Source organism: Nerophis lumbriciformis, linkage group LG26 (assembly GCF_033978685.3).
Source record: "Nerophis lumbriciformis linkage group LG26, RoL_Nlum_v2.1, whole genome shotgun sequence".
NCBI lineage: Eukaryota > Metazoa > Chordata > Actinopteri > Syngnathiformes > Syngnathidae > Nerophis > Nerophis lumbriciformis.
Window position 1 is genome coordinate 10,885,001 of NC_084573.2, and position 24,379 is coordinate 10,909,379.

Here is a 24,379-nt window from a genome sequence, read left to right on the forward strand (position 1 = left end):
ACTGTATATATCGGTTGATATCGGTATCGGTAATTAAAAAGTTGGACAATATCGGGATATCGGCAAAAAGCCATTATTGGACATCCCTAATTATTTGGTATGATAATTATAGTGAACATTTTTCAAAACAGTTTAGAAAAGCTCCTTCTGGTTGCATATTTTTAAAAATGTATTGTTATTAAGGGGGTCCAAATGTGTGTATGTATATATTTATATATATATATATATATATATTTATTTTTTTATTGTTTTTATTTTATTTTATTTTATTTATTTTTATTATTTTATTTTATTTTTTTTTAATTACAAAATGGATTTAAAATCGGGATTCAGGTGTGCACCACTAGTATAAAGTAGTTTTTACTTTAGTTATTGTGTACTATTGACTTTGTTGTGCTCAAACACATGTACGTGATAAAAGAGAATAAAGAAAGAGTTTAAAATTAAAGGGTCAATATCACTCAGCATAAATACATGGAATGATTTACAGTTAATACACGTATTTGGTATGGGCCGAGTGGGACGATGGGTGTGGCACTGGGCTGCATTACCCCTGATGGGAACCATTGCCATGCATGTGTGTGCTTCTATATCCCTCCTTTAGCATCCTTGTTTTCATAACTGTTGACCGAGCAATCTCCCAACACGTTCGTCTTCTCTCAGGTGGAATCCATGGACAACTTCACTCTCTCCAACACTCCATCCCGGGAAGACGAGCCCAAGTCCCGCCTCAAGACCCGCTCACGGTCACCCTCCACGGCCAGCGACATGGAGCCCACGGAGGTGAGACCTGCACCCAGCCAAGTGACCCCCATGCTGAAACATGTTTGTCTGCCATGTTGATGAAACGTCTCAGCATACTTCACTAACTCTACTATTGGCAACAAGGCTCAAATGTCCTCGGAAAGACTTAATTTAGTCCAGGGTCAGCCAAAGTATCGATGCTTTGATACCGGCGCGCAAAAATGTAATTGGACGTGGAAGTTTGGTCACCAATGTGGATTTGGTGCTTGGGGTTGGTCCTGGCTCATAAAGAAAGGCTTGTGGAAGTGTGTGAGTGTAGTATAAGTGCAGGTGTGCCGTGTCACAACACACCTCAAACTTTGCCAGGGAAAAAGAGGTGGCAGAGATGACCCACTTTGTTGCTACATTTAGCGAGTAGAGCCACATATCAAAAGTGAAAGAGAGGTGTGTCATGTGTTTATTAGATAATCAAATACGAGCCGCCATAAAAAGTATGCGCAGGTGAGGGCGTAGATCCGCCACCACAAGCCCAGGGAGTGTGCATTACCACAGAATCTTTGGGCACCTAACGATTCGATTCCGATTTAGGGGTGTGACAATTTGGTTTGATGTGTAATAATTATAGTGCAAGTTTTCAGGTTACAGGTTAGAAAAGCTCCTTCTGGTTGCATGGAGATGGCCTACAAATGTTTGTCTTTTTACTAATTGACTACTATAAAAATATTAAATTTTTCTTCAAGTGCCTCGTTATTGTGCATCTTGAAACAGCCACACCACAATTTTTCAGAGAGTCCTGTATTTCAGCTGAAGTTATATGTGGATCTTTCTTTGCATCTCGAACAATTTTCCTGGCAGTTGTGGCTGAAATCTTTGCTGGTCTACCTGAATCCCTCATTTTCCACTTCTTAATCAGCGTTTGAACACTGCTGATTGGCATTCTCAATTCCTTGGATATCTTTTTATAACCCTTTCCTGTTTTATGCAGTTCAATTACCTTTTCTCGCAGATCCTTTGACAATTATTTTGCCTTCCCCATGACTCAGAATCCAGAAACATCTGTGCAGAACTGGATGAAAGATGCAATGGTCTCTCAGAAGCCCAGAAACTCACTGACCTTTTATACACACACATTAATTACAAACAAACAGGTCACAGGTGAGGATTGGAACCTTGATTAGCCATTCAAACCTGTTTGTGTCAACTTTTGTGCATGTTATCAGATCAAAGTCACTGGGGTATGTAAGCTTTTGATCAGGGTCATTTGGGTTCTTTCTTTTGTCATTTTGATTTAAAAAGAGTAAACACAGTTTTTTGCCCATAAATAGCTTCACGCAACCATTAAGCATGAGTGGAAGAAAGGTTTTTGTGTTATCATTCATATTCTCTGAAGAATGGCCAAGAAATCATAAACTCTCCCAGGGTATGTAAACTTTAGAGCACGACTGTATATATATATATATATATATATATATATATATGTATGTATATGTATATGTATATATATATATATATATATATATATATATATATATATACACACACATGTATATATATATACATATATATATATATGTGTGTATGTACATGTATGTATATATGTACGTTTATATATATATATATATATTTATATATTTGTGTATATATATATATATTTGTGTGTATATATATATATATATATATATATATATATATATATATACATATATTTGTATATATATATATATATATATATATATATATATTTGTAAATACATGATTTTTTACTAAATACATTTTTGGAAAAATGTGATTCGATTTAGAATCTCAATGAATAAGAATCGCAATTCGGATGGGAATCGATTTTTTTGTGCACCTTTAATACTAAGGAATTAAAATATATTTGTCTTTTAATATATATTTTAGCCTTTTTATTAGCTTATTTCTTTACGAAAACTGAGCCATAATCATGAAAATTACAATAAAGACATATCTCACTTTGTGTGTAATACATTTATATAGTTTCACAATTAAAATTGTACTTTTTTGTTTTTTACATGATATTCACATTTTCTGAGGTTGTCCTGTATAGTTAGCTGCTCAAACTGATATTTAAATGATGTTGCTGCGCAGGAATCTTAAATACTTGAAGCACTTTTCCACAAAGTAGTCTATTTGTTTGTGGAAGTTCGTACAGCAGCTTTCGGTATGGACAAGTGTAATTGTGATATCGTGACAGCCACACCTACTCATTGCTTTGTGTCTCATCCTCCAGTTGATGGATCATTCTCCTCGTGCAGTGCAGACCTCCACCATGCGCTCAGGAGGGTACGGCAGCATTGGTCGGTCCTCCCCTAAGGTGAGCCCGTTTGCTTATTGCCGCCATCCAGCTCACATTTGGCTCTCTAACATGATGGACTTGTTTGTCTTGGAAGCCAAAAGCCCACCAGTTTGTGGTGAAGTCATTCACCACGCCCACCAAGTGTAACCAGTGCACGTCCCTCATGGTGGGACTCATACGCCAAGGCTGCACCTGCGAAGGTAAGACTTGGAGCCACAAAAAGACACTTGATGAGATCCACTTGACAGGTGGACTTATATTGGTATTGCCCTTCTTTATTGCTTGTTTTTTGGTTGTTTTTGTTACAACTGCAACATAACTACATCAGCAGATACAATATATACACATGGTAGAAGTATTAAGTATTTTTTTTAATAATTAGTGAGTACTGTATTTTCTAGTCCATAGAGCGCACCGGGATATAAGCCACACCCACTAAATACATTTATTTTTATATTTTTCCATGTACCGTATTTTTCAGACTATAAATCACAGTTTTTTTCATAGTTTGGCGGGGGGTGCGACTTATACTCAGGAGCGACTTATGTGTGAAATTATTAACACATTACCGTAAAATATCAAATAATATTATTTAGCTCATTCACGTAAGAGACTAGACGTATAAGATTTCATGGGATTTAGCGATTAGGAGTGACAGATTGTTTGGTAAACGTATAGCATGTTCTATATGTTATAGTTATTTGAATGACTCTTACCATAACATGTTACGTTAACATACCAGGCACGTTCTCAGTTGGTTATTCATGCGTCATATAACGTACACTTATTCAGCCTGTTGTTCACTATTCTTTATTTATTTTAAATTGCCTTTCAAATGTCTATTCTTGGTGTTGGCTTTTATCAAATAAATTTCCCCCAAAAATGCGACTTATACTCCAGTGCGACTTATATATGTTTTTTTCCTTCTTTGTTATGCATTTTCGGGCGGTGCGCCTTATACTCCGGAGCGACTTAGACTCAGAAAAATACGATATAAGCCGCACCGGACTATAAGTCGCAGATATCTACGTTGTGAAATTAGTTATTTACTCAAAAATGTTGTGTAAATGTTTATTTACATACCTTAAATTGTTTCCAAACGGTGTCTGTAACACGGCAGTAAAACGGTTTATCAAACAAAAAAAAGTCATCGTCATGGACTCACTACCTGCGCAAGCTAGCTCTCCAATCAGCTAAACGGACCTAATAACTCCACGGTGACGTTTTGGTGAATTTACTGAGGAAACTGAAACAATACAAAAAGAATACCATTGTAAATTAGTAATACCAACACAGACACTCGTAAACATGTTAGCATATTAGCTAATTCTAACGACACTAGGGGTCCATACATGCCTTGAAACGTAACAAAAACCAACACAATGCAGTTTAATCAATTCTTCCATCCATCCATTTTCTACCGCTTGTCCCTATTCTTATTATTATTTCATAGTATTAGTAATAATTTTACACTACTAGGGCTTTAGCGCACTTAAAATCTTAAAAAAACAAGTCAGTGGCCATTTTGGTTTTCAGGTCTTAAATTTGGGCGAAATTAGGCTGAATCCATTTCTCCTTTGTTTTTCTTTTTCTTTCTTTCTTTATTTAGTTTATTTGGAACATGAACACACGTACAGTATAATACATCACACAGTTTCATATCATTTCACTTTACATCATGTCCGAAAAGGAGTAGGAAGAAGCAAAGCTTATTTAATCCTACCCCTTTCCCACTTCAGAGCGTTTACAAATACAAACATTCATTTACTGACCATTTTATAATAAAACAACATCTGTGAATTAGTATACACAACAGTTTAATTAATTAATTCAGTCAATATTAACATACTGAGATGAAGAATATCTTATTTTCAATAAGGTTGAAAGTATTTCTCATAATTCTTCTTCTTTGTACTTTGTAAACTTTGTGTTTGTTTTTTAATCCAAGCCATGTTCAGCCTGTTTGTCAAAGGTGTTTTGGGCCAATACCACACTTTGTACACCCTTGTCAATCATGTAAATACCGTCGATATTCATGCACTTTCCGAACTACTTCCTGTTTGTCTTTTGGTGCAGTGTGCAACTTCTCCTGCCACGTGACGTGTGCAGACAAGGCTCCAGCTGTTTGTCCCGTTCCACAAGATCAGACCAAAGGGCCGCTGGGTATCGACACCCAGAGGGGCATTGGTACCGCCTACGAGGGCCACGTCAGGGTGAGTGCCGCTCGCAAATATATACCTTCAAAGTAAAAGTACGAGGTGTGTCACTGTGCACTTACTTTTGTATCACCAGACATTAAGGGTGTGAATATTTGGGCACCTAAAGATTCGATTCGATTCCTAGGGTGACTATTCGATTCAGAAGAAGAAGTGGTTGGATACTCAGGCTGTGAATCTTTGGGCACCACATGTGTGTGTTCATTTCACTGTTGTGCAACAATTCTTTTTACATATTTTCGAGATAAATGCGAGGTAGTTTAGCAGGAAGTCAGATTCTTGGGGGTCACTATTGGATTCGATTCTTGGGTGTAACGATTAGATTTCTTTTTGGGGGGTAATGATTCGATTCAGAACAAGAGGAGGGTGGAGAATAGAGCTGTGAATATTTGGGTACCACACGGTTCGATTCCATTCTTGGGGGTAACAATTTGATTTGATTCTTGGGGGTGTAACAAGTCGATTCAATTCTTGGGTGTAACGATTCAATTAGATTTTTTTGAAGGTTTTGATTAGATTTTTGGGGGAACGATTTGATTAGATTTTTAGGTGAAACGATTCGGTTCTTGGGGGCAATGATTTGATTAGTTTTTTTGGAGGTAACGATTTGATTCAGACCAAGAGGGGAGGGTGGATACTAGGGCTGTGAATATTTGGGCACTACACGATTCGATTCAATTCTCCGGGGTAACTTGATTCGATTCTGGGGAGTAATGAGTCAGTTCAATTCGATTTTTTTAAAGTTTGGATTCGATTCTTGGTAACTATTCGATTCTTGGGGGGAACAATTCAGTTTGATTTTTGGGTGTAATGATTCGGTTCTTTGGGGTAACGAATTGATCCGATTCTTGGGGGTAACAAGTCGATTCGATTCTTGGGTGAAACAATTCAATGTGATTTTTTGTAGGTTTCTATTGGATTCTTGTTAACGATTCGATTTGATTCTTGGGGAAAACGATTCGATTCTTGGGTGTAACAATTCAAATAGTTTTTTGGGTGTAAACGATTCAGTTCTTGGAGTAACGATTTGTTTTATGGAGGTAACGATTCGATTCATGGAGTAACGATTTGATTCAAAACAAGAGGAGGGTGGGTACTAGGGCACCACAAGATTCGATTCACTTCTTAAGGGTAACGATTTGATTCGATTCGTGGGGGTAACTATTCGATTTGATTCTTGTGTGTAACTATTCAATTAGATTTTTGGGGGTTTTGGTTTCATTCTTGGTAACGAATCGATTGGATTCTTGGGGTGTCCAAACTTTTAGCCTGTACTGTATATATATAGTGTGTTACAATATTATTCACACGTGTTATATTACTCACAATATTACATGTTACGATATTATCCACGTGTGTTACGATATTATGCACGTGTGTTACGATATTATGCACGTGTGTTATGGTTTTATTCATGTGTCTTACAATATTATTCACGTGTGTTACGATATTATGCACGTGTGTTACGATATTATTCATGTGTTACGATATTGTGCACCGTGTGTTACGGTTTTATTCACGTGTGTTACAATATTATTCACGTGTATTACGATATTATGCACGTGTTTTCCGATATTATGCACGTGTGTTACGATATTATTCACGTGTGTTACGATATGATGCACGTGTGTTACGATATTATTTACGTGTATTACGATATTGGGCACGCGTATTATGATGGTATTCATGTGTTATATTACTCACATGTGTTATGATATTACTTACGTGTGTTATGATAATATTCACGTGTGTGTCTGAACATTTGAAGGTGCCCAAACCAACGGGGGTGAAGAAGGGCTGGCAGAGGGCGGTGGCGGTGGTGTGCGACTTCAAACTCTTCCTCTACGAGCTTGGGGAAGGCAAGACAACGCAGCCGAGTGTCGTCGTGAGCCAAGTCATCGACATGAGGTATGACCACATAATTCATTCACCCTCTCATCCAGGCAAGCTGTATCACTTCATGCTCTCAGTGTTTGTTTACAACAGATTACGGTAAATGAAAAAAAACGTACCACTGATTTATTTTTTACGGAAAAAAAACAGCAGCTTAGTTGCCAGTATTTTACACTAAACTTTACGGTGGTGTAAATTGTTACTGTAAATTGAAAAAAAACTATATCGTCGTTTTTTTGCGGGAAAAATCAGTCGACTGAGCTGCCAGTTTTTTACCGTAAAATCTACGGATGTTTTTACATTGTATTACTATAAATGGAAAAACGGTACCACATTTTTTACGGAAAAAAACTGGCAGCTCAGTTGATAATATTTCCATTTACAATATTTTACTGTGGAAAAAAAAAAAAAAAAACCTTTTACTTTACTTTTTACTTTAAGATTCTGCCAACTAGTCTGCTGTATGTTTTAGAGTAAATTTTTAGGTGACTGAGCTGCCAGGTTTTTTTTTTACCGTAAAATCCAATGTGTTGATGTTTTTACAGTGAACTACTGTAAATGGAAAAAACAGTACCACATCTTTTTTACGGTAAAAAACTGGCAGCTCACTTGCCACAATAAAAGAAAAACTGTGATACTATTTTTCATTTATTGTAATATGTTGTAAAAACACTGTACATTTTACGGTACAATTCTGGTAATGGAGTTGCTAGTTTTTTTTTTACTATAAAATCTACAGATTAGTTTTAAGCGTACGTAAAAAAAAAATTTACAAAAAATAAATAAATATATATATATATATATATATATATATATATATATATATATATATATATATATATATATATATATATATATATATATATATATATTAGACTTAGACTTCCTTTTTATTGTCATTCAAATTTGAACTTTACAGTACAGATAAGAACGAAATTTCGTTTCATTAGCTCATGGTAGTGCAGGATTAAAAAGCAATAAGGTGCATATATAAATAAATATATAGGTTACTGTACATATAAATATATTGCACTTTTTCATATGCATCCACGTTTATGGATGTATGTTATATTGTCTTTTTTATTCAAGCGAGTTAATCCATTTTGGGGGGAGTTGAGGGGATAATTATGATGCGTTCAAGAGTCTTACGGCCTGAGGGATGAAGCTGTTACAGAACCTGGGGGTTCTGCTTCGGAAGCTGCGGAACCTCTTTCTAGAGTCCAGCAGTGAAAACAGGGGGTGGGAGGAGTCTGCAGATTTTCTGAGCCCTGGTCAGGCAGCGGCTTTTTATATATATATATATATATATATATATATATATATATATATATATATATATATATATATATATATATATATATAAAATCAAAGGCAAATATGTATATATGTATATAATATATATATGTATAATCAAAGGCAAATATGTATATAATATATATATATGTGTGTGTATGTATATATATACATATGTATGAGTGTGTATATATATATATATATATATATATATATATATATATATATATATATATATATATATATATATATATATATATATATATATATATATATATATATATATATATATAAAATTTGCTGTTAGAAGTCACCCTCTCATGGCAAGCATAACTGCGATGTGGCCATCAATGAAAACCAGTTTGACACCTGATCCAGAACAAACTGAACAGTCCTGTTTTAAGTGCTGAGAATACAATCAATGAGAATATCCTCTTTGCTCTTCCAGGGACGAAGAGTTTTCAGTCAGCTCCGTCCTGGCCTCTGACGTCATCCACGCCAGCCGCAAAGACATCTCCAGCATATTCCGCGTGAGTTATTTTCACCCTCGCCTTTATTGGCTCCTTTGGAACAGGAAATGTTACGATATATAATACCTCTCCCCCATTATCTATAAGCATGTTGATGCTGAAGAGGGCAGGGCCTAAACCGAACCCTGTGGAACTCCGCACGTTACCTTAATATACTCCGAGGTCACGTTGTTATGGGAGACGCACTGCATCCTGTCAGTAAGATAAGAGTTAAATCAAGAAAAGGCTCAGTCTGACATACCAATACGTGTTTTGATACGTGCTAATAGAATGTTATGATCGACGATATTGAACGCACGTAGTAGCAACATGGATGACGCATCAGCATCCAATAGATCATCATTTTTGTGAGGGTCCACAGAGATTGTTAGACGCTAAGTGTTAATTTAGCTGCCATGCAACAATTTTTTTGAGGATTTTTGACATAAAGGGGATGTGTGACACTGGCCGGTAGTTGACCATGAGGTCAGGATCGAGGTTAGGTATTTTGAGCAGAGGATGAATAAATGCTGTATTGAATGGTAGGGGAACAGTACCAGAGGAAAGGGGGATAAGTTAATAATTTAAGTTAATATATTTTCCACTTTGCATCAGTCCATCTTAGATGAGCTCGGCCCAGCGAAGCGTTTCTGGGTGTTGTTGATAAATGGCTTTGGCTTATAAAGTATAAACACTTTGTAAGGCGCAACATAACACATTCAGATTCATTAAAAAAACGACTTCCTATTTTGACAACATACCATAGACCAGGGGTCACCAACGCGGTGCCCGCGGGCACCAGGTCGCCCGTAAGGACCAGATGAGTCGCCCACTGGCCTGTTCTAAAAATAGCTCAAATAGCAGCACTTACCAGTGAGCTGCCTCTATTTTTTAAATTGTATTTTTTTACTAGCAAGCTGGTCTCGCTTTGCTCGACATTTTTAATTCTAAGAAACTCAAACAAACAAAACTCAGATAGAATTTGAAAATCCAAGAAAATATTTTAAAGACTTGGTCTTCACTTGTTTACTTTGCTTCTTATAACTTTCAGAAAGACAATTTTAGAGAAAAAATACAACCTTAAAAATTATTTTAGGATTTTTAACACATATACCTTTTTACCTTTTAAATTCCTTCCTCTTCTTTCCTGACAATTGAAATCAATGTTCAAGTAAAAAAAATTTTTTTATTGTAAAGAATAATAAATACATTTTAATTTAATTCTTCATTTTAGCTTCTGTTTTTTCGACGAAGAATATTTGTGAAATATTTCTTCAAATTTATTATGATTAAAATTTAAAAAAATTATTCTGGCAAATCTAGAAAATCTGTAGAATCAAATTTAAATCTTATTTCAAAGTCTTTTGAATTTATTTTAAAATTTTTGTTCTGGAAAATCTAGAAGAAATAATGATTTGTCTTTGTTAGAAATATAGCTTGGTCCAATTTGTTATATATTCTAACAAAGTGCAGATTGGATTTTAACCTATTTAAAACATGTCATCAAATTTCTGCCAGGCTTCCCACTAACTGACAAAGAAACAGATAACAGATTTGGTGTCCAGTTCAAAGTGTGACATAACTTATTTAAAAATTTGAGAGTTGACTTTTGTATTTTACATGAGTTATTATTTGTACAAACATGGTGTAAAGTAATTCATGATTTGTTAAAAAATGTTAGTGGCTAGCTAGTTAAAATGGGTTATTGTGATTTCACAAGACTGTCTTAGAAGTGATCATTTGAAAATGTTCAATTTGAAAAATGTGCACTTAGAAAAAATAAAAAAATAAAGTGTTGCATATTGATATTTATCTGTTTCTATATATATTTGTTGTGAGAAATCATTAAGATAATCAGTGTTTCCACAAAGATAAATATCATTAATTATTAATAATAACATAGAGTTAAAGGTAAATTGAGCAAATTGGCTATTTCTGGCAATTTATTTAAGTGTGTATCAAACTGGTAGCCTTTCGCATTAATCAGTACCCAAGAAGTAGCTCTTGGTTTAAAAAAGGTTGGTGACCCCTGCCATAGATACTGTACTGCCATCTAATGTCTTGGAAGTGCAACTGCATTGAAAACAAGATTTAACAACTAATCAGTACTGGTATCGATTTCCAGGTACCGTATCGATCCAAACGGTACACATCTTTATGTTTTTGATTATATCAGAATCAGAATAGTTTTTATTGCCATTGTTTGAGAACGAGATATGAAGGATGAGCTACGAGTTTGAGAAAGAGATCCAGCTCTAGTCGAACACTTAACCATCATGTAGCACTGGTGCTAGGCGCTAAACCTTTCTTTGGCAAAATACAAACATAATATGTTTGCTGATGGGACGCTTGTATTTTTCAGCACAAGACTTGTGCTCCCGGTTTAGCTGATGAATTCAAGATGATTCAGTCGGCCCGGATTTTTAGCTGGTAGCGTGTGGAATTTCTAAGCTTCAAACCTGTCCAAACTCTGCAACTTCAGTATCTATCTCGGTTCTCAATCGTATCTTAAGGCTCTGTGCCACTGCGCCAGTTCTTCTGTGTTAGCACCCCCAAAAACAATTGGTTACCATGCAGGTCAGCGCATGTACATGGAGCGCTGTTGGACTTTTTGATTTGATTTATCGGCGAAACAGTAGAACCGCCATGACCTACCTTGTTATCCACCTCTTGCTAGCCGTTTTTTCCTCTTTAGAAGGCACAGACACAACAATGTGGTTCATGTTTCTAAGAGGCCTAGAATTGTGCAATAAAGAGTTCCATCTCCTTGGTCTCCACAGGTGACGGCGTCCCAGCTCTCCCCCACCAGCAGCCACAAGCCCTCCATCTTGATACTGGCCGACAGCGACCAGGAGAGGAACAAGTGGGTGGGTCTCCTCAACGAGCTCCACCGCATCCTCAAGAAGAACAAGCTGAAGGAGCGCTTCGTCTACGTGCCCAAGGAGGCGTACGACAGCACGCTGCCGCTCATCAAGACCACGCAGTCTGCGGCCATCATAGGTGAGATACCACCTGCTGGGAGATGATAGGATGATGTCATCTTCATCATGGAGCAGCAGTTAGTTCATATTTTTCGTTTTCAAGATCAATATAATATAAAAAGTAGATTTTATTTTTTCATCCTTCAAATAAGATCTTATTTTCCATCCATCCATCCATTTTCTACCGCTTCTCCCTTTCGGGGTCGCGGGGGGTGCTGGATCTTATTTTATTTATATATATATATATATATATATATATATATATATATATATATATATGATATATATATATATAAATGCTTAAATCTCTAGATCAACTTTAGATCTATTTGTCGATTTAGGTTTTTCATTATCTTCATGTTTTTCGTTTGTTTGTTTTATGCTTTTTTTTGTCAAAGATCACTTTGTATTTTTATGGCAAACACACAAAATATGCAATATTTTACCAAAAGAATAATCCAAAATGTAATATTTGATGTAAAGTAACTGGAGCCTTAAATGTGTCAATAATTCATAACATTGATTTTTTTTTTATCATTAATTTTGAGCAATGACAGTTTTGGATTAAACAAAAAAAAATCTCACTAAAATTCTTGAGGGACCAAAAAGAGTCCCACTTGTAAAAAATAGTTTTTAGCTTACAGCACATAAATCTCCAAATCAACTTCATATATATTTGTCAATTATACGTTTTTATAACGTTTGTGTTTGATTTAAGCCCTTTTTGTCAAAGAAAACTTATTTTTTTATGACAAACACACAAAATAGGCAATATTTTCCCTCTAAAAAATGACTAAGTGTAATATTTGATGTGAAGTTTTTACAGCCAATAATTCATAACATTGATTTTGATTCATTAAGCCCTTTTTGTCAAAGAAAACTTATTTTTTTATGACAAACACACAAAATATGCAATATTTTCCCTTTAAAAAATGACAAAGTGTAATATTTTATGTGATGTTTTTACAGCCAATAATTCATAACATTGATTTTGAGTCATTATTTTTTGAACAATGTTTAGAAAAGAAATCCCACTAAAAGTCTTGGGGATCTAAAATGGTACCATTCCTCAAAGTGTTAAAAGTCCTAACATGCGTTTGTACTTTCAAAACTCAAACCTCTAGATAAATTATTTTCTTGTAGTTTTGTTGTTGGTTTTAATGACAAACACACCAAATATGCAACATTTCACCAAAATAATATTTCAAAGTGTAATATTTGATGTAACATAATTGGAGCCTTAAATAAGTCAATAATTCATAACAACATTGATTTTAATTAATCATTGCTTTTGAGCAATCTCTCTAAAATTCTTGTGTCCCAAAAAAGGGCCCCACTCAGCAGTGTTAAAAAATATATTTTTAAGTTTCAATGCGTAAATCTCTTGATCAACTTCAGATCTACTAGTAAATTATGTTTTTTATCATTTTTGTTTGATTTTAGCCCTTTTTTTTTTAAAGAAAACTTCGTTTTTTTATTACAAACATACAAAATAGGCAATATTTTCCCTCTAAAAAAAATGTCAAAGTGGAATATTTGATGTGAAGTAGTTAGAGCCGTAAATATGTCAAAAATTCTTAACAACATTGATTTTAATTCATTATTATTTTTTAAGCAAGGACAGTTTTAAAGAAAAAAAAATTAATTGGGGACCCAAAAGGATCCCACTCATAAAAGTGTTAGTAAAAATTTAATTTTTACCTTCAAGGCATACATCTCTAGATCAACTTCAGATCCATTTGTCAATTATACGTTTGTGTTATTTTTGTGTTTGATTTAAGCCCTTTTTGTCAAAGAAACGTTTTTGTTTTTTTTGGCAAACACAAAATATGTAATAGTTTCCCTCTAAAAAAAATGTCAAAGTGGAATATTTAATGTGAAGTAACTAGAGACTTAAAGATGTCAATAATTCATAACAACATTGATTTTATTTAATTATTATGTTTTGAGCAATGACAGTTTAAAAAAAAAAAAAAATGGTATCAATCAACATTTGCACATTTTTATGTTTTTTAAAATCTAAATTTTACTGCGGGCAGGACTTTGCACTCAACACTGACCTTCATGTCGTCTTTCTGCCCTCAGATCATGAGCGTGTGGCCCTGGGCAACGAGGAGGGTCTTTATGTGGTCCATGTCACCAAAGATGGTAAGACCCAGGTCCAGGATCAGGCATGACCTACAAGTATAATCCACAATCCATGCTGATTGCAGAAATCATCCGTGTGGGCGACAACAAGAAGGTGCACCACATCGACCTGATCCCTCACGAGCAGCTGCTGGCCGTCATCTCGGGCAGGAACCGCCACGTGCGCCTCTTCCCCTCGCAGGCCTTGGACGGCCGCGAGATCGAGTCCTACAAGCTGACCGAGACCAAGGGCTGCCAGACCGTGGTCTCCGGGCCCGTGCGAAACGGCTCGCTCACGTGTTTGTGTGTGGCCATGAAGAGGCAGATCTTATGTTACGAGGTACTAAGATCCTGTCAGTCTTTAAGTACGTAAGAGGTTAGTCTTGCACTCGTACTAAGATTATGTCAGTCTTTAAGTACGAGGTTAGTCTTGCACTCGTACTAAGATTGTGTCAGTCTTTAAGTACGTAAGAGGTTAGTCTTGCACTCGTACTAAGATTGTGTCAGTCTTTAAGCACGTAAGAGGTTAGTCTTGCACTCGTACTAAGATTATGTCAGTCTTTAAGTACGAGTGTGTCTTGAACTCGTACTAAGATTGTGTCAGTCTTTAAGTACGAGGTTAGTCTTGCACTCATACTAAGATTGTCAGTCTTTAAGTACGAGGTTAGTCTTGCACTCATACTAAGATTGTCAGTCTTTAAGTATGAGGTTAGTCTTCCACTCGTACTAAGATCCCGTCGGTCTTTAAGTACGACGTTAATGTCGCACTGGTACTAAGATTGTCAGTCTTTAAGTACGATGTTAGTCTTGCACTCGTACTAAGATTGTGTCAGTCTTTAAGTACGTGGTTAGCCTTGCACTCGTAGTAAGATCGTGTCAGTCTTTAAGTACGAGGTTAGCCTTGCACTCGTACTAAGATTATGTCAGTCTTTAAGTACATGGTTAGTCTTGCACTCGTACTAAGATTGTGTCAGTCTTTAAGTAAGAGGTTAGTCTTGCACTCATACTAAGATTGTCAGTCTTTAAGTACGAGGTTAGTCTTGCACTCGTACTAAGATCGTGTCAGTCGTTAAGTACCAGGTTAGTCTTGCACTCGTACAAAGATCGTGTCAGTCGTTAAGAACGAGGTTAGTCTTGCACTCATACTAAGATTGTGTCAGTCTTTAAGTACAAGGTTAGTCTTGCACTCGTACTAAGATTGTGTCATTCTTTAAGTACGAGGTTAGTTTTGCACTTCTACTAAGATTGTGTCATTCTTTAAGTACGAGGTTAGTTTTGCACTTGTACTAAGATTGTGTCAGTCTTTAAGTACATAAGAGGTTAGTCTTGCACTCGTACTAAGATTGTGTCAGTCTTTAAGCACGTAAGAGGTTAGTCTTGCACTCATACTAAGATTGTGTCAGTCTTTAAGCACGTAAGAGGTTAGTCTTGCACTCGTACTAAGATTATGTCAGTCTTTAAGTATGAGGTTAGTCTTCCACTCGTACTAAGATCGCGTCGGTCTTTAAGTACGACGTTAATGTCGCACTGGTACTAAGATTGTCAGTCTTTAAGTACGAGGTTAGTTTTACACTCGTACTAAGATCGTGTCGGTCTTTAAGTACAACGTTAATTTTGCACTCGTACTAACATTGTCAGTCTTTAAGTACGATGTTAGTCTTGCACTCGTACTAAGATTGTGTCAGTCTTTAAGCACGTAAGAGGTTAGTCTTGCACTCGTACTAAGATTATGTCAGTCTTTAAGTACGAGTGTGTCTTTAACTCGTACTAAGATTGTGTCAGTCTTTAAGTTCGAGGTTAGTCTTGCACTCATACTAAGATTGTCAGTCTTTAAGTATGAGGTTAGTCTTGCACTCGTACTAAGATTGTCAGTCTTTAAGTACGAGTGTGTCTTGAACTCGTACTAAGATTGTGTCAGTCTTTAAGTACGAGGTTAGTCTTGCACTCATACTAAGATCGTCAGTCTTTAAGTACGAGGTTAGTCTTGCACTCCTACTGAGATTGTGTCAGTCTTTAAGTATGAGGTTAGTCTTCCACTCGTACTAAGATTGTGTCAGTTTTTAAATACGACGTTAATCTTGCACTCGTACTAAGATTGTCAGTCTTTAAGTACGAGGTTAGTCTTACACTCGTACTAAGATCGTGTCGGTCTTTAAGTACGACGTTAATTTTGCACTCGTACTAACGTTGTCAGTCTTTAAGTACGATGTTAGTCTTGCACTCGTACTAAGATTGTGTCAGTCTTTAAGTACGAGGTTAGCCTTGCACTCGTAGTAAGATTGTGTCAGTCTTTAAGTAAGAGGTTAGTCTTGCACTCATACTAAGATTGTCAGTCTTTAAGTACAAGGTTAATCTCACACTCGTACTAAGATTATGTCAGTCTTTAAGTACAAGGTTAGTCTTGCACTCGTACTAAGATTGTGTCAGTCTTCAAGTAAGAAGTTAGTCTTGCACTCATGCTAAGATTGTCAGTCTTTAAGTACGAGGTTAGTCTTGCACTCGTACTAAGATTGTGTCAGTCGTTAAGTACAACGTTAATCTTGCACTCGTACTAAGATTGTCAGTCGTTAAGTACCAGGTTAGTCTTGCACTCGTACTAAGATCGTGTCAGTCATTAAGTACCAGGTTAGTCTTGCACTCGTACTAAGATCGTGTCAGTCGTTAAGTACCAGGTTAGTCTTGCACTCGTACTAAGATTGTGTCAGTCGTTAAGTACCAGGTTAGTCTTGCACTCGTACTAAGATCGTGTCAGTCGTTAAGTACGAGGTTAGTCTTGCACTCATACTAAGATCGTCAGTCTTTAAGTACGAGGTTAGTCTTGCACTCCTACTGAGATTGTGTCAGTCTTTAAGTATGAGGTTAGTCTTCCACTCGTACTAAGATTGTGTCAGTTTTTAAATACGACGTTAATCTTGCACTCGTACTAAGATTGTCAGTCTTTAAGTACGAGGTTAGTCTTACACTCGTACTAAGATCGTGTCGGTCTTTAAGTACGACGTTAATTTTGCACTCGTACTAACGTTGTCAGTCTTTAAGTACGATGTTAGTCTTGCACTCGTACTAAGATTGTGTCAGTCTTTAAGTACGAGGTTAGCCTTGCACTCGTAGTAAGATTGTGTCAGTCTTTAAGTAAGAGGTTAGTCTTGCACTCATACTAAGATTGTCAGTCTTTAAGTACAAGGTTAATCTCACACTCGTACTAAGATTATGTCAGTCTTTAAGTACAAGGTTAGTCTTGCACTCGTACTAAGATTGTGTCAGTCTTCAAGTAAGAAGTTAGTCTTGCAGTCATGCTAAGATTGTCAGTCTTTAAGTACGAGGTTAGTCTTGCACTCGTACTAAGATTGTGTCAGTCGTTAAGTACAACGTTAATCTTGCACTCGTACTAAGATTGTCAGTCGTTAAGTACCAGGTTAGTCTTGCACTCGTACTAAGATCGTGTCAGTCATTAAGTACCAGGTTAGTCTTGCACTCGTACTAAGATCGTGTCAGTCGTTAAGTACCAGGTTAGTCTTGCACTCGTACTAAGATTGTGTCAGTCGTTAAGTACCAGGTTAGTCTTGCACTCGTACTAAGATCGTGTCAGTCATTAAGTACCAGGTTAGTCTTGCACTCGTACTAAGATCGTGTCAGTCGTTAAGTACCAGGTAAGTCTTGCACTCGTACTAAGATTGTGTCAGTCGTTAAGTACCAGGTTAGTCTTGCACTCGTACTAAGATCGTGTCAGTCGTTAAGTACCAGGTTAGTCTTGCACTCGTACTAAGATCGTGTCAGTCGTTAAGTACCAGGTTAGTCTTGCACTCGTACTAAGATCATACAAGTCCTCCAAGTCCAACATGTCTTCCTCTGCTACAGGTCAACAAGAGCAAGGCTCGTCACCGTCGTCTGCGGGAGCTTCAGGCTCCTGGGATTGTCCAGTGGATGGGTCTGCTTAACGAGCGCCTCTATGTGGGCTATCAGTCCGGCTTCGCTCGCTACAGGTACAGAAGAACCCAATAGTAGATTTGACAGAAAAAAACTGGCAGCTCAGTCGCAAAAATGTTAGTGTTTTTAACATCATATTACTGTACCACAGTTTTTTTTACAGTAAAACAATGTCAGCTTAGTTTCCATTACAGATTTTTACAGTGAAATTTATAGCGCTTTTTACAGCATATTACTGTAAATTAAAAAAAAAAAAATGCATTACTGTTTTCCAATTTTTTCGATTGAGCTGCAAGTTTATTTACGTAGAAACATGTGGCACCATTTTTTCCATTTGCAGTAATACAAAACAACAATTGTAGATTTTACGGTACAAAAACTGGCAGCTCAGTCGACAGTTTAAAAACAGTGGTAGAGTTTTTTTTTTTTCAATCTTGAGTTTCTTTATATTTTAACCGGCAGATTAAAAACAACATCAAAAATGGTAGGCAGGGTTGGTACGGGTGCTTAAAAACCTTGACAATGCTTGGATTTTAATGTTGTTTTCAAGGTTTGAAAAATGCTTGAATTTTGGGTGAAGTGCTTGGAAATGTTCATCATATTTCTCGGCAGTTTGACTCAATAGGCTAATTATAAAATGGCAAAAAAATAATATAAGTTTCCTTAAAAATGAAAGCTACACGCTTGATCTGTTGGCTTTGCACGAGCCAGAACTCTGTGTCGCCCCCAAGAGGACAGTGGTGCATCGGTCCATCATGCCGGGAGGAAAATGACAAATACAAACTTTGGATAAAACGTGGACCAAATCCACATGCAGCCCGCTGCAAAGTATGCAAAAAGGAAATTAATTTGCACTTTTTGGACTTGTTAGCACTGTGAAGGTCATATGTAATTCGTAACCTTTTGCACAACAGAGCTGAGTTAATGTCAATGATTTAGAGTTTTTATACAACATGGTTCGATGTATTTTTTGCTCCATTATTTTGGTTGTCTACTTAACTTGTCTGACTACCTCAGTTAAAGCAAACAGTTTTAGATTCAAAAAGTTACATTTTATTGTTTTGGTTAATTGCATTAAAATGGTTACCGTATTTTTCGGAGTATAAGCCGCTCCGGAGTATAAGTCGCACCGGCCGAAAATGCATAATAAAGAAGGAAAAAACATATATAAGTCGCACTGGAGTATAAGTCGCATTTTTGGGGGTAATTTATTTGATAAAAGCCAACACCAAGAATAGACATTTGAAAGGCAATTTAAAATAAATAAAGAATAGTGAACAACAGGCTGAATGAGTGTACGTTATATGAGGCATAAATAACCAACTGAGAACGTGCCTGGTATGTTAACGTAACATATTATGGTAAGAGTCATTCAAATAACTATAACATATAGAACATGCTATACGTTTAACAAACAATCTGTCACTCCTAATCGCTAAATCCCATGAAATCTTATACGTCTAGTCTCTTACGTGAATGAGCTAAATAATATTATTTGATATTTTACGGTAATGTGTGATTAATTTCACACATAAGTCGCTCCTGAGTATAAGTCGCACCCCCGGCCAAACTATGATAAAAACTGCGACTTATAGTAAAAAAAACATGTTTTTTTTTATTGATTGAAACTTTTATTAGTAGATTGCACAGTACAGTACATATTCCGTACAATTGACCACTAAATGGTAACACCCGAATAAGTTTTTCAACTTGTTTAAACAAGTCGGGGTCCACTTAAATTGATTCATGATACAGATATATACTATTTTCATAATACAGTCATCACACAAGATAATCATCACAGTATATACATTGAATTATTTATATTATTTACAATCTGGGGTGTGGGATATGGAGGGGGGGGGTTAAGTTTGGTTGGTATCAACAATTGCATCATCAGAGAAATTGACATTGGAGCAGTGTAGGTCTGACTTGGTACATACAGTATGTACAGCAAGTATTGGACACAGAGAGAGAGATCAGAAATTATAAGAAAAAGTGACTACATTTGATTGTTTACATTTGATTATTTACAATCCAAGGAGGTATTATGTGGAAGGGAGGGTGTTAGTTTAGGGTTGAAGTTGCCTGGAGGTGTTCTTTTAGTGCGGTTTTGAAGGAGGATAGAGATGCCCTTTCTTTTACACCTGTTGGGTGTGCATTCGACATTGATGTGGCGTAGAAAGAGAATGAGTTAAGACCTTTGTTGGATCGGAATCTGGGTTTAACGTGGTTAGTGTACATTATTGAGCTTGTTTGTACTGTGAAGGTCATGTAATGTATAATTTGTAACCTTTTTCACAACTTAGAGCTGAGTTAATATACATGATTTTGTAGTTTTTACACAACATGGTTGTAAGCATTTATTGCTGTATTATTTTCGATGTCTACTTAAATTGTCTGGCTACTTCAGTGAAAGCAAAAAAAAAAGTAAACTTTTGTCTTTTTGTTAATTTGTTACCATAGCCAGTTATAAGGCTAGATATGCTTAATGAAAGGTGACTGAGGTGTTGTGAAACAAACAAATTATTTTCATTTAATTTATTATCCTTATATTAATGTGGAACAGTTTTGTTAATAAATGAGTGAAATTGACATTTTGAGGGTGTGTGTATTCATATCACATTATGCAGTTTACAAGCACAAATACGGTGTGAATCAATCCATGCTGTTCGATTGCTGTAAGTAAGAAAAAGAACAAGAAATTTGATAAACACAAATGGAGACACATTTGCAAACACTAGTGACATTGAATAAGTCTACAGCAGTGGTTCTTAACCTTGTTGGAGGTACCGAACCCCACCAGTTTCATATGCACATTCACCGAACCCTTCTTTAGTGAAAAATAACATGTTTTTTTTTTCAAATTCAAGAAAAAGTTATGTTTTTCTTACTGGTGCACAAAATGAACCGTGCATGAACATCACCTTGTTCAAAGAACAAAACCAACTCAGTGCATGAACTCACAACAAATTACACACTTTACACACATTACCATGAATTGATTAACGTGGACCCGGATTTAAACAAGTTGAAAAACGTATTCGGGTGTTACCATTTAGTGGTCAATTGTGCGGAATATGTACTGTACTGTGTAAACTGTACTGTTTCATATAATGTATTATCTTCCTTTGCAATCTGCTAGTAAAAGTTTCAAGCGATCAATCAAACAACCTGCAAATCAGATGGAAAATTAGAGGGAACATTGTTTGGGGGTATCCATAATAGATAGATAGTACTTTTTTGATTCCTTCAGGAGAGTTCCGCAGATAGGGAGAAGTTTTTATTTACACGATAAGTCGGATGTGTCTTTACCTCCGTGAGGCCGACTCACCGAACCCCTAGGGTTCGATCGAACCCAGGTTAAGAACCACTGCTCTACAGAAACACTGCTTCATTTTCTATGTCCCATTCAGTTAATGATAACTGCTGATTCAAGGTTAGGCTTAGGTTTTAGCAGATTTTCCGTATTTTTCCTACAGACAGCATTTGGTGACCTCAAACAACAAGGCTATGGATTGATTCACACTGGTTTTTGCCTTTTGAAGGGTACTGGAAAAACTGGAAAATTGATCTAGAAATTCCTTAAAAAGTGCTTGAATTTGGCCATGGAAAAGGTGTACCAACCCTGGGTAGGGCCCTAAGTGTAACTCTTCATTTGTGTTGGGGACTCAAACCCTGGTCCGCTGGTGTCCACAGTGTCCACGGGGACGTGTCTCCAGTCGTCCTGCTGCACCCCGAGGATCACACCCTGGCCTTCATCCCCCAACAGAACCTGGACGCCCTGTGTGCCGTGGAGATCTCCGGCAAGGAGTTGCTGCTGTGCTTCAGTGCCATCGGAGTCTACGTGGACTCACAGGGTCGCAGGTCTCGTCAGCAGGAGCTCATGTGGCCCGCAGTCCCCAACGCCGCCTGTAAGTGTCGCCCAAGTCTGACCCTTGACCATAACAAAGGACGGTCATGTTGATTTTCACTTCAGGCTACAACGCTCCCTACCTGTCGGTGTACAGCGAGAACGCCGTAGACGTGTTTGACGTCAACACCATGGACTGGATTCAGACCATTCCCCTCAAGAAGGTGCGTAGCTCCGCCTTTCGAAAGGAAGCAACTGGGCTCCTACGGCTCCCTCTTGTGGGAGACACAAGAATACAGTCAATCCTCACGACTGTCAATTTATGGATGTCAGGGCTGCTGTCATGTGCGCATGGTGCCGTCCGCCTAAAATAAAGAAGCAGGGTGGGAAATAAAAATGGCGGACAGAAGAGTGGGGAAACGTTGCATGATTTACAGCGAGGGGTCAATAAAATACATGTTAACTTACAGATTGAGCTTTATTCCCCTCTCCTGTCCGCCATTTTTATCCCCACACTGCTTTTTTGTCTTATTTTTGGCGGACGGCACCATGCGCAAAAGTCGGTCTTTAATTGACTCAGCAGCACCACCTGCTAATTACGGGTGCTTTGAGTGCACGTGTGTGGATCACGCAGGGTGGAATATCACTGCCAAAAGTTTTAAAGTAGAATAAAATAGTTTTTATACTTGAGAATCTTTTGTTTTTTTGTTTGAAGAAAATTGTTGAGATTGTTCCAAATATTTTTTTTTTTCAATTGAAGAAAATAGTTTTTGTACTTGCAAATGTTTTTATTTTAATTGCAGAAAATTATTACGCTTTCAAATATTTTTTCTCTTCGAAGGAAATAGTTTTTATACTTCCAAACGTTTTTATTTTAATTGCATAAAATTATTACGCTTTCAAATATTTTTTCTCTTTGAAGGAAATTTTTATTATACTTGAGAATTATTTTTTGTATTTCAAGAAATTTGTTTTTAAAGTTGCAAATAATTTTTTTAATTGAAGAAAATTGTTTTTATAGTTGCGAATGTTTTTTTATTTCAGGAAAATGGTTTTTATACTTGCAATTTTTTTTTTTTTTAAGGAAACTGTTTTCATAGCTGCGAATACTTTTTTATCTGAAGAAAATAGTTTTTATATTTGGGATTTTTCTGTAATTGCAGAAAATTGTGTTTATATTTTGGAATCGTTTTTTGTTTGAAGAAAATAGTTTTTCGACTTACAAAGTTGTTTTTTTTAGTCAAGAAGATACTTTTTACGCTTTCAAAAAAAAATTATCTTTGAAGGAAATTGTTTTTAGACTTGAGAATTCTTTTTTTTATTACAAGAAATTGGTTTTTAAAGTTGCAAATCATTTTCTTAATTGACGAAAATTTTTATATTTGGGATTTTTCTGTAATTGCAGAAAATTGTGTTTATATTTTCGAATCGTTTTTTGTTTGAAGAAAATAGTTTTTATACTTACAAAGTTTTTTTTTTAGTCAAGAAAATACTTTTTACGCTTTCAAATAATTTTTCTCTTTGAAGGAAATTGTTTTTATACTTGAGAATTATTTTTTTTCATTTCAAGAAATTTGTTTTTAAAGTTGCAAATAATTTTTTTAGTTGAAGAAAATTGTTTTTATAGTTGCGAATCATTTTTTATTTCAGGAAAATGGTTCTTAAACTTGCAAATATATATTTTTTTTAAGGAAATTGTTTTCATAGCTGCAAATATTTTTTTATCTGAAGAAAATTGTTTTTATATTTGGGATTTTTCTGTAATTGCAGAAAATTGTGTTTATATTTTCGAATCGTTTTTTGTTTGAAGAAAATAGTTTTTATACTTGCAAATAGTTGTTTTTTTTATTCAAGAAAATACTTTTTAAACTTGCAAATAATTTTTGTATTTGTCGAAAATAGTTTTTATACTTGTGAATTGTTGGGCATGAGTAAAAACATTTTTGTGTGTTTGTGGAATTTTAGCAGTAAATTCACTCCATAGGAGTGACACGCTAACAGCCAATCAGGAAGCAGTATCGACTATCTAGTTTGGTTGATTCTCTGCATGGAGTGAGGAGAGAGAGTCAAAATGAAGAACTTGTGGATAAAAGAGGAAAAGTCCGTTTTTTAGATCTTTCAAAGGGACGGTAGTCAGACCAATGTGGTCTGTAAATGATGCAAGGCAAGACCGCTAATAGCACACCACTTTAGCCGAGCTCACCCTTTAGAGCAGGGGTCCCCAAACTTTTTGACTCGGGGGCCGCATTGGGTTAAAAAAATTTGGCCGGGGGCCAGGCTATATATATATATTTTTTTATTTTTATTTTTTTTATATATATACATACATACATTGTCTTTATAATCCGTTTTGTCATTTAACATCAATTAAAATTGATGTTCATCAACATTCAACATTGTCAAGTTATCGATGAGAAAATTCATTTTTAGACAATATGATTTGTCTGAGCGGCTAGGAGACACCAAGAGTAACAAGCGGTAGAAAATGGATTAGAAAGGAAAGATAAAAAAAAATTTAAAAA

The 24,379-nt window shown here is 36.0% G+C and overlaps 1 protein-coding gene across 2 annotated transcripts in view; it reads left to right on the forward strand.

The window, feature by feature from the left end:
• cdc42bpab (CDC42 binding protein kinase alpha (DMPK-like) b) overlaps window positions 1-24,379 on the forward strand; it is a 253,034-nt gene that overhangs the window by 214,815 nt on the left and 13,840 nt on the right. For both annotated transcript variants that reach the window (XM_061987401.2, XM_061987402.2), the window contains exons 26-37: window positions 664-783; window positions 2,996-3,079; window positions 3,156-3,261; window positions 5,138-5,274; window positions 7,046-7,185; window positions 8,912-8,993; window positions 11,753-11,972; window positions 14,039-14,101; window positions 14,167-14,420; window positions 17,936-18,060; window positions 21,704-21,918; window positions 21,984-22,081. In XM_061987401.2, the coding sequence (XP_061843385.2) occupies window positions 664-783; window positions 2,996-3,079; window positions 3,156-3,261; window positions 5,138-5,274; window positions 7,046-7,185; window positions 8,912-8,993; window positions 11,753-11,972; window positions 14,039-14,101; window positions 14,167-14,420; window positions 17,936-18,060; window positions 21,704-21,918; window positions 21,984-22,081 (1,644 nt within the window). The remainder of the gene's footprint in view (window positions 1-663; window positions 784-2,995; window positions 3,080-3,155; window positions 3,262-5,137; window positions 5,275-7,045; window positions 7,186-8,911; window positions 8,994-11,752; window positions 11,973-14,038; window positions 14,102-14,166; window positions 14,421-17,935; window positions 18,061-21,703; window positions 21,919-21,983; window positions 22,082-24,379) is intronic.